At 44.3% G+C, this 11,664-nt stretch overlaps 1 protein-coding gene across 1 annotated transcript in view; it reads left to right on the top strand.

Annotated features, from left to right (window-relative positions):
- Positions 1-1,462: 1,462 nt before the first annotated feature.
- c1ql1l2 (complement component 1, q subcomponent-like 1-like 2) overlaps positions 1,463-11,664 on the top strand; it is a 13,181-nt gene continuing 2,979 nt past the window's right edge. The window contains exon 1 of the mRNA XM_068718585.1: positions 1,463-2,285. Within this exon, the coding sequence (XP_068574686.1) occupies positions 1,677-2,285 (609 nt within the window). The 5' untranslated portion in view covers positions 1,463-1,676. The remainder of the gene's footprint in view (positions 2,286-11,664) is intronic.

The following is an 11,664-nucleotide window of genomic DNA, read 5'->3' on the forward strand; positions in this document are numbered from 1 at the left end:
CTGACTTTTATACCAATCAGCAGCTCATATTGACACGGACGTACCATATTCTCTCCATCTTGAGCGATTTGTCCATTTTGTGTTCTGAACTGTATTGAGACCGAAAACACTGAAGACTGACCTGCAAACACAACACATATTTCACATGATGACTATGTTTGTTTGCCATCTACAGTCTTTGTCATTTGTTTTCCCACTTCACCATTCATCACTCTAAGGGATGAAAATGTCAAACAAATGACATCACTGCTTCATATAGATTTTTTTTTCCTCCCATGCAGGATCCTTGATTTGATAAAAAACCATGAAATCAATAACTAAAAAAAGACACCAATAAGATACGGTGTCGGCGCATTCAGGTGGCAAAGAGGGGAATAAAATATCAGCAGAAGAGCGTAAATGTCGGTGGCCCTTAGCGGAAGGATAGATTGTACCCTATGTGATATGCCACTAAGACCATTAAAGAAAAAGTTTTTAAACAGTTCTTTCTTTATGTGATGTGCCACTCAGACTCTTCTTCTACGTGTTATTGCAACGTTTAATTTATATTATACAGGTCAAGCTGTTGGCTTATGAACGCCTTTCTTGGCATTAACTTTTGTAATTAGCACCTTTTTTTAATTCTTTGAGAAGCTGTTAGCACTTCCCGGCATAGCAGATTACGTGTTGCCTTGTGTCTGTGCACATATATGCATAAATCTCTAGAACCCTCTTCCAGGAAAAAAAAAAAAGATTGTCTATCCACAGCTCCATCTTTATTTTTAGAGTCTGGGTGCTGATGAGAGAGAGGAGAAAGTCAGGGAGTGTGAAACGGCATGAAGAGTGGGGAGAAGGAGTGAGGGCAAGGGGAGAAGAAAAGAGAGGGATGAAAGAGGGGGGAGCAATATGGTCGGGAGGGGGGGGGGGGGTAGTGTTGTTGTGTTGGTGAGTCGGTGGTTCAGGAGAGTGTGAGAAAGAAATGCAGTGTGATGAGAGTCTTCCTCTGAGTGAGCCGGAGAGAGAGAAGGGGACGTAACCACACCAACCTCTCACTCGATGGGGGAGCAGAGAGGAGGGGGTGTGGTGGGGCTCCGCTGCTACTGCCGTATAAAAAGCCAAGCCTGAGAATCCGGCACCACAAACTCACCACACATACATACACACACACACACACACACACACACACACACACGCGCACACGCACAGATTCAGTGGCTGCTCAGTATCTTTCACACTCACCCACTCTCATCCTCTCTCTCTCTCTCTCTCTCTCTCTCTCTCTCTCTATCTCGCTCCCTCTCTCCCTCTGTCTCTCACTCCATTCCTCTGGGATCTGCATCCTTCTTGCTTCTTCTCACAAGTCAGATTGTGTTTGTAAGTACAGGCTGAATGTCTCCTTGTGTGTGCTTGGGTTTCCGTGGGTCTTTCTGCCTGTGTGAGTGACTGCATGCCTACTTTAGTGTGACTGAGCAGAACACTGAGGAGTATCAAGTGTATGTGGGTCTCTGTCTCACCCTCACACACTCGCCGGTCCTCTCGCAACTCTTCTCGGGATCTCCGGATCCCTTCCAACGGTGACAGGCTCCCCACACCAAGCAGTCACCATTTCTGCCCCCGGGAGACCCACGCTGGCAGCGCAGCCCCTTCCCCGACTCAGCATCGGGAGGAAGACCCTGGTGGCGGCTGCCGTAGGGGTTATGCTGGTCCTGGTGCTGGTGGTCCTCATCCCCGTGCTCGTCAGCTCTGTGGGTACAGACGCCAGCCACTATGAGATGCTGGGCACCTGTCGTATGGTGTGCGACCCCTACCTGAACAAGGGCACTCCGGCCAGCAGCACCAGCTCCACTGGTCTCCAGGCTGAGGCAGAGGCGTTGAGCGACCACGGCAACGTGCTTCCACCCTCCACCTTACTACAGGGCCCACAGGGGAAGCCTGGCAGGCCAGGCAAGCCTGGACCACCGGGACCACCGGGGGAACCGGGTCCACCTGGACCTGCGGGACCTCCTGGTGACAGAGGGGATCAGGGACGGACTGGGATTTTGGGTCTGGGGGGGAACGGAGCTATCAGCACGGCCACCTACAGCACAGTGCCTCGGGTGGCCTTCTATGCAGGGCTTAAGAACCCCCACGAAGGCTACGAGATCCTCAAGTTTGACGACGTGGTCACCAACCTAGGCAACAACTATGATGGCATTTCGGGCAAGTTCATCTGCAGCATACCAGGCACATACTTCTTCATCTACCACGTGCTGATGAGAGGAGGAGATGGCACCAGCATGTGGGCAGACCTCTGCAAGAATGGCCAGGTTAGTGCTTTGAAAGTTTTTCTGAGTTTCCTTTCCTCAGTGTAAGCAATACCTGACTGCCCTGATGCACACTCTTCTCCTGTCTCTCGCTGCCTGCCTCTGTCACGCTCTCTCTTAAAAAAAAAAAAAAAAAATCCACATTGTTTGGAACCGATCATTCAAAAAGCCAGGGAATAAAAAGTGACATTGTGAGGCAAGCGTGCGCATCTGCCGTGCGCCTCCGAAGCCCAGAGCGCACAGCTGTGGCACCCCGCGCGCCTGGAGATAAAGATGTGTTGACTGGCTGCAGCCCGCCACCCCTCTTCGCATGATGCATCCTGACATTGCCGCGTCCCGCGATCCAAAGGACGGTCACGGTTTGGGCTGAACGGGGGAGTGCGCGCCGATCTTTTTGCCTTTACGCAGTGAAATTCGGAACTTTTGGCCATTCCGCTTTTTCTGAATTAGTATTGAAATCTACAGGAATTGATTGGATACATTTAAAGTGTTTCGTGTATTTTATGAGTGATTATATTGTATTTCGATTGCTGTTATAGTCACGCTTTTATTATTATTATGATTATACTTATTACTGTAAAAGCCATGTGTGCACCCTTTTATTTACCGTTTATTTTGTTAAATTTATCTCGTATAACTTTTAGACTATGTGAGCTTTAGTGGCTTGTCTGCGCTGTAAGTGTAAAGAGAGGAGGGGAGATATTAGACATTTCGCCTATCATATAGACCGCTGCCCGTGTGAGCCCACCAGATTGTGCTGACTGTCCATCGATGCACCCATCCGTCTTCGCAGTCGTGTTAAATGCATTAGGACGTCTACATGATCTATTCTCGGCTTCTTTGATGCATCGTTTTAATGGGGCTCTAATTCTATTTTTGCGCCCCGGAGGGTCTTCTCAGGTTGGTTAATGTGTGCCTTCCGATCAGCCGTCAGATCTGTTATCTTCAAAGTTGCTCCAAAATACGTGTTGCCTGTAAAAAAAAAAAAAAAAAAAAAAAAAAAGAGAGAAAAAGATGGGTGTAACGTCGCAGTTATTGCAGATATTGTTTGCTTTGTTTGCTCAGGTTGCAAACTGCGTCTCTTTCACATAGTTTGTTGCCAGTATTATGACAAACGTGAAAATTGGAAAATGTTGAATGAATGAAAAAACTGCTAAGAAGCAACCTGCCACTTAAAAAAATGCTTATGCTACAGTAAGTTTTCACACTCGATCCATCAAGTACAATTTCAGTGACATGCTCAAAAAACATGCAACATCAAAATACTTAATCAAAGCTTCAATTCTGTGTTTAAGTGTATTATACGATAAGAAATCAACAGGAAGTAGAAGTCAAGGGGTGGCCTGTATTGCATTTCACACATTGCCATGCTTCTCTAATTTTTACAGCTCTGCTGCACTTTATTTCTTGCCACCGTAATTTTTATACTCAAAGTGTATTGTACACATGGAGACACAGTACTGTAATGAGAGATGCTGCATGGTGACACAGTAAGTCAGATCCCACTTACACTTGAACAGGAAACGCATGATTTGTGGCCCTTTTCATGAACACTTTGGGATTTCTGATTCACCATCGTCAGGTTGTTCTACAGTCAGAGACACAGAGCTTTGCAATGAGATGAGATAAGTAATAAATGTAAGTTAAAATCGGATCCTCCAACCGTCATTTCAAATCATGTCCCAGCAGCCTCTCTGACCTGTTTCACATCTGCTGGCTGTGAAATAATGTTATTTTTTTCAGGTTTTTTGGGGGTAAATGCCAAGTGGCATACATAGAAAAAAATCATGTCAATTAATAAACAGAGAGTTAAATTAAAGCCGAAAAATATGTTGGGATGAATAATAAATAAATAAATAGCTAACATGGGCTGTGTTGGGTGAAGCTGCAGTATCACCAAGGCAGCCAGAGGTTAATTCCTTTACCCTCGCCAAGTTCACAGCACGCAAAAAAAAAGAGAGTTACAGCAATCTCCTTCTATATATATAATGTCTCACTCAAGAGTAATGTTTATGGGTGGGCGTAAAAGCATTGATATATAATAGGGGAAGAACAGCATATGTTCCTATAAAACGCCTTCTGTTCCTGCTTCGTTGTGCTCCCAAGAGGAGGTTGCGGAGGTACTTAAGTTAGACGAACACAGTGTGCATCTCCAGAGACCCGCGTAATGTTTATAAAGTGGTAACTGCGTCTATTTCTCTATAGCTTATGCATAAACACGCTGTGTTTATTAGCTTGTGTGTTTGGCTGATGGAGAAGGCCCCAGAGCCTCAGTCTGTGTAAGTGACTGTGAATGGTTATAAATGTTGGGCCAACTCATGCTACATCATTGATGAAGTGCCCAGAGTCAAAGTGAAGCTCCTGCAGTCACACCGGTGCTTTCCTCAGCTCATTAAGGCCGCAAAAAGCTACACCGTGGGTCGGGACAGAGGAGACTAGGGAATTGTAGACAATACTAGTATTTTATCATCTTTTGGCTTTAGTGAAGCGGTGGGTTTCCAGGCCCTGCAGTGCTGTTTCACTCCAGCGTGTGCTCCTCCCACTCAAGGGGTTCTTACAAGCTGTGTCTAACATCAGCATCCATAGGTTACTTTATTTCTTCTCCTCTGCTTCCCCTGCCAGAGCGCAACACAAGAATCCCAGCACTGTCCTCAAAACTTTGACACTTTTCAAGTTAGACCAAAAAAGTGTGTGAGTGAGCTTCCTGGTAAACAAACAAATAGGAAATCTATTTTCAGCACAGCACACTTTGCGACACACGCTTTCTGAGTTCCCCTCCACACACCCTTCCGGCTTCTTCGTCGCCTGCTCTTTCACTCGTGTGCCAAATGTTCCGGCCGATCCTAAAATCTCTCCAGTAAATCAATGCTCTGTTATAACCTGTCTTGTACAAGCCCTGAGAGAGACACGGCAGCGACAATAAAGACAAGTTCAATGGATGCAGTAGCAGGGAGAGAAAAGAGCATAGTTATTGTGCTATTGTGCCATCAAGTCTGTTTAATTGTAATTAAAAAGCTTGAACCAGATCCAAGATGTGTTTGCGCTTCTCCTCTCCATTCCCTTCTTAATATTGTTATTAATCCGCAAAACCGTTTCAGAGTTAATTAAAAGCAATGACTTCAGCGTCAGTCTCTCAAGAGGACCATAGTGAATAATCACTCTGTCTCCTCCTTTAATAAGCTTCAACGTCCTTCGTGCACATGGCTCTTCCTTAGCAATTACCGCTGCAGTCTCCTCCTCACACACACCCATGCTCACACATACACACACACACACACACACACACACACACACACACACACGCACACACACGCATACCCCCCCCCTTTTTCACCACACCCTCCTAACCCAATGCCTCAACCCACTCCAACTGTGCACTGCCCTCCATCTCTCCTCTATATCAGGTCTGCAGACGTTCACTTTTCCAACAGGAGCAGAAAGTTTTCATCTCAAAAAGGAAAACTTCTTCTTCTTAAAAAAAAGGAAAGCAGCACAACAGAATCCAGATTGCGCTATCACAGAATCGATTTGCCAACACACAATGCCATCAATATTCTTTGTTGCCTTCAAGTGATGCATTGCACTATAACAGAATAAGTTAAAGCGTACCATCCTTTTCTTAGATTTTGTTTTTGCGCTTGAATCACAGGGAAGAGATGCTAATGATGTTTTTTTAGTTGTTTCCTTTACCTTTAAGTGTTGCTCAAGTTCAGTCGCGTGTCATTTCCTTCTCACACCATTCCCCTCAGTACATCATTGACACCTCCTTGGAGGGGGGGCGGGTCTTCAGCTCCGGTGCACACAAACACAAGACTATTTATCCTGTTGCTGGGTATCCAGGTGAAACCCACGCATTGTGTTTAGCATGTGGTAGGAGTAGGAAGTAGGAGCAGAGCGATCTGGATGAGGTCTGCTCTGTTTGATTTGGTTATAAACTTTAATGAAAGGTGTGAATACTCCATTAACTAGCTTGTCACTCAAGATGGGCTGGGGTCTTTATTGATTATATATATATATATTTTTCTTTTCTTTTTTTACAGGTGTTTTGCAAGTTCAGTCCAAAAATGTAATATGTGATTGAAAGCAAGATATCTACACACGCGTACAGCAGCACTTCGACTTGATTGATTTTAACATTCTGGTAATGTTCAGACCTGCTATTCTTCATCGTGGTGTGACTTCAGCACTGAGAGGCCTCTGTGTGTCTGCCTGGTGTAACAGAGAGACTCTGTCTGAAATAGACAGACAGGGTTTGAGAGAGAGCCACCCTCAGTCCCTCAGCCTCTTCGCCTGCGGTATTGATCCCCTTATGTGTACGTGTGCGTCTCTTTCCTTCTTCTGACAGACCCATTTCTTTCTGCGTGATGTATACTGTGGCACATCTTCTATAATCAGCCCGAGAGGTAGTGGAGGCGGACCTTTGGCCTTGATCTGCTGTGTAATTGGACATTGGATTTGACACTCTGCCGAGTGGAACATTAGAGCCGGTCTAATTAGGTGCGAGGGCTATCAAATGAAGATTGGCCCATGTTGTTAGGAAATACCGCACAGATTGGAAATGTCAAGATGACACGGGCTGTCATCGGCAAGGAACGGGCGAGAAAATCTATCATTTATTGGTGAAGTTTCAAAACTTGCTCGGAAACTGCCCACCACTCGTCTGTAATAATTCTAGTTCCTTTAAAGCATTTTACACACTGAGCTCCACAGATAGAGAGACATCAGTGCACACACTCACCGCGCCCGGCATCTCAGCCTAAGTTGCTCATGAAATGCTGCTATAATGTCTCATGTATTCGTGAGAGCAAAAACATACGGTCTAAAATAGGATTGTCTCCGGTGGCTGACTGACTCAAGGATGCTATGGTGTTGACTCACAAGAGTTCTTCATTATAATGAGGGCCATATGGGAGATAGACAAGTGCCCCTGGCCCTCTTATGCAAACATCTCTCTCTCCGTCTCTCCCCACGCCCCTGACATTTAGCCGTCCCCCGAATTCAGTCTTCAGTGATACCCACAATTATCCTCTTCGTCTTCACGGAGAAGCAGCAAGTCAATGGCTTCAAAATGACTCAGAGTCTGCTACATAAATCAATGTGTTTAACACCTGCTACCCCTCCCCTTTAAAATGAAAATGGGTGAGACAGTAAGAGAGGATGAATCGGCTACTGTATGAAAAATGCATGTCACAGCAAAGCTGACAGTCTGCCTCTCATCCAACACTCGTACAGAAACTCTCTTCGCCTCATTTTTAGAGAGTCTTTTTTCGTTGTAGAAAAAAGGGACAATCTCAGTGCCTCAGGGTTACTAGGAAGCACACTGGAAGAAAAACAGGCTTAGTGGGAACAAAGGTTGAACATTTTGCCGTAAAAGTCTCTTTTTCAGACGATGCCGGGAGCAGTGATTGTGGTCTTGGGTGTCGGGGGCTGGAGGCATACAGTGCTGTGTATCTCAGTAATTAACTGAGCGTGATGAGTCAGACACGAGAGAAAAGAGTGGCTGGATCGCAGGTCAAAGTGGACGCCTCCTTTTTCCCCCCCACCACTGTTTCATCTGACAAGGCTCTCGCAGTGGCTCTTTCAAGAGGAGCTGTCTTGATTTCCTCCTCTTTGTTGCCCGCTGATACAATTGCAACACGGTCATCCTAGCCTCTGGATGGTTTCTACAGTATTTGGATTGAATATCGGCAATGAGCTAACGCCTGACACCAGATTCAGCATCGGTGTCAGCAATTTCATAAAACAGCGAGAGGTTTTGTGCAGCAAAGTCATTCTGTTTTTTAAAGGAGGCTGAGCAGGTACAAAACGAACAGCTGGTGAAATTAATTCAGGAAGCTTTTTCCTACTCTCATCTGACAGATGGCAAATCTCTTCTTACCATTTCATTCCTCTTATCATGTTTTCACTTAAGTTCCTCTGACAAATAAACTGGTAACACATGGGGGACCTGGCGCTTTCTGACACAATTCTCTTGCAACCCCATTGTAGTTTCCTGCTCTCATTAGTTCTGTAAAATTGCATCTCATGCGCACAGAAATGCACGTGGACGTGTGTGCGTGTGTCTCCTTGGCTCTGTGTGTGTGTGTGTCTGTATGTGCGGTGTAGTGAAACGTTGGACCGGACTCAATAGCGGTGGCAAGCTATCTAAGCTGCTATTAGGCATGCAGTTCACGGCTGGAATGTTCAAACACAATTAGACGGCAGTACACTTTGATTTAAAGAGGACCAATAGACCCCGTCGATCCAAAATGGAGGCTCAACATCAAGTCAACAAATCCCTGTCAGCGAGACTTGTCCTTGTCACGGTGACAAAGCCTCTCGTAAGATGTCCCAGTGGGACGTTGCTGGCTCCTCCTGCACCAGACACAACAGATAAAACTTCAAATTGTCTCGCTTTTCATACACAGCATGCTAATAAGGGTTTAGAACAGACGCACACTACAGCTGCTGGAGGAAAAATAATGGAAAATGCGTTTTTAACAGACGCAGTTTTATCATTTTGTCATTGAGGAGCGTTGAGTCAGTATTTTAAAAATGTGCGACAACTTTAGCTCAGATTTCTCACATAAACACCTTTATTACTGCTAACTGTGATGTTCACATTCACAGCTACTGTACACTGTGCACACATTAAGACAATCCACACTTCCTGGCACACATTATCTATTTCAGCCGAGCACGGCGTTGAATTTCCTGTTTCTCCATTCAGAATATTATTCAATCAAAGCCATCACGTTGACGATATGACGGATACAAACACGCGCGAGCAGCCAGAAGGAAGACAACATCGCCTGACACCTCATTTACCATGGCTAGAGCTGGCGCTCGCAGCCCCGTGCTTTGTTTGTCTTGTCAAAGTTCCTCTACATATTCAGCATCAAGGTCACGCACTGCCAGTTGGCTGTTTTGTCCTGCTCATCTCTCGCTATACATCTGCCATACCCGGTATCCGAACCTCATATCCCTAAGTTCCTAGTGTGCAGTGAGAAAAAGAAAAGAAAAATCGCTCCAATAGGAGCTCCCTGATCATTATTTCAAAAATAGTGAGGCTTTATTCATGCGTGCTGATCATTGAAAGCAAACAAAGGAGGCCTAGACTAGGCAGTTAGTCTCAGAAGGGGATAAAAAGCCATTAGAGCAAAGAAACACAACAAGACAAAAATATCGTGGAAGAACTGGAAAGATTTCAGGGAAGTTTGCTTTCATCAGGGCTTTGCACATTCTGTCTCTGCAGAAGGAAAATGTTATATTTATAATGTCCTCCTCCCCACAAAAAGAAAAAAAAAACACAGAAATCATGCACAGTGAGATGGCTTAAATTCCTAAAAGTGCAAATGAAGAGAATAATTTGAAGGTATACACATCTTTGACATTGCCAGAGGTTCCCAGGTCCCTGTGTGAACACCTGGAAAGCCCATTTTTTTAAAAAGTTTCATTAAAATCCCAACTGACAAATCCTCCCGAGCCGTCATCACCCGCTCCCTCCCAAGGCGCTAACCCTCTAATAGGACGTTGTTGACTTTGCACGCTCGGGGAGCATCATATCATATTAATATGCGCTGGACGCCGGCATCTCAGAATCAGAACAGGTGGCTTTGTTTGCACGTCGATATGAGCTGCGCTAGATTTAATCAACAGGATAAACAATGACAAAGAACAATATTCCATATATTACTCCTTCATCTTAAAACCTCTCCTCAGAATGAAATTATTCAGATTAGCCTCCATGGCGCTCGCACACTAATACCAACGTGACTTTCACTGTCGATGGCATGTTGTGAAAAAGAAGTCACCCTCCAAAACTCCTTTAAACATAAAGCGGGTCATTTTGCAGTAAAGTCTTGAGGATTGTCATTAGGACTGAAATGTTGCTGTATATAAATCACTCCTCGAGTGTCGCGCACACGTGCTCTTTTAAACTCACCAGGGTCACTATAGAGGTTTTGTAATGCCCCGTCATTGTTCATTTCACCTTCCATCACAACATTGAGTTTTTTTTAAATTTCTTTTCATTGACAAAAATTCCGTTGAGATGGCTGAAGGAGTGTCGACCTCGCTCCTCTCTCCTTCACAGCCCAATGCGGTGAGCTGGAGGAAAAAAAACATTCTGAGAATCTCTGACAGCTTCACAAAAAATAACAAAATATTATATATAAAAGCTCATAAATGATTTGAAGGCACAGTTATCTGCGAGTAATTCAAATGGTACATTTCTGTTACGGCGAAAATCATTTTGAGAAATATGTTGCAGTCCATGCTCCTGTAGTTAATGCTGAACCATATAAAATCAGTGTTAATAATGGTCATAAATATCACAATGTTGATTTACGTGGGGATGTTAGCAGACCTGCAGTAAGATGAAGAGATGCTCTGTAGTACAATGTTACCAACATACTGCAGCACTACAGCCTGGTCATTTCCAGGTCTTTGCCTGCTTCAATGGAGGGAGTCACAGATATGGCACCTTACCACTTCAGTGCTTTCCACAGTAGCGGTGCGGGAAAGGCTCACTCTAGCCTCTGGTGACTGTTTGTCATTGTGCTGCTCAGGAGAACAGCATTTAAGACTCTTACATGCTTCTCTTAAGAAACGGTCTGCTTTCTATAGCAGACTTTTATATATTGTAGCATTTACAAATTGCAAGTAATTATAAGGAACAACTTGCCATAGTCAATCACATGCTGTAACAGAAAGAACAGAGAAATCTACAGACGCAACAGTTTAGTACAGTTTAGTAAAATAAACACTTTAATGTGTATTTTGGATCTTTTCTTTCCACTCGTCTGGAAGAAAAAACTCAAACTCTTAAAACTGACCAGTGCGTGAAAGACGATGTTTTTGCCTGTAGTGTCTCCCCTTAATGAAACTTTGTTTGATTAACAGAATCCATAGAAAAAGACTTAACACAGTGACTGACTGAAGAAGTGTAGAGTTAAGACCCAACAATAATAAACAAACATTATTATTTATTTATTGAAAATAAATAAATTCATCTTCAAATCAATGATTGGAATTGTGTAAAAACCATATAATGTATTCATTTGTAATATACCTTAATGTCAGGGGAACCTGCTCCAGGCTGCCGGTTAGGTTTGGCAACAGCGATGCTTTCTGTGCAGTAGCTATAACATTTGTCAATACGCCTATTGTGTGTGCTCCTTAAATAGGCCAACTAATTATTGGGCATCCTCTATGTCGCCCGTTGGGTCAGCTTGTCGACACTCGCTCGAAGAGCCACGATTTAAAGCTGTGTAGACAAACCGGAGCCAAGGAAAGGGCCAGAATGAACTTCGGAGACCCAATAATAAGCCACAAGAAAATACTTCAAATGCACGTAAACTATTGATTTTGATTCAACCTTACTGACCAGACTAAGTGACTA

The sequence above is a fragment of the Cebidichthys violaceus genome, unplaced genomic scaffold, assembly GCF_023349555.1.
Source record: "Cebidichthys violaceus isolate CVI_PGR_0920_01 unplaced genomic scaffold, fCebVio1.0.p SCAF_23, whole genome shotgun sequence".
NCBI lineage: Eukaryota > Metazoa > Chordata > Actinopteri > Perciformes > Stichaeidae > Cebidichthys > Cebidichthys violaceus.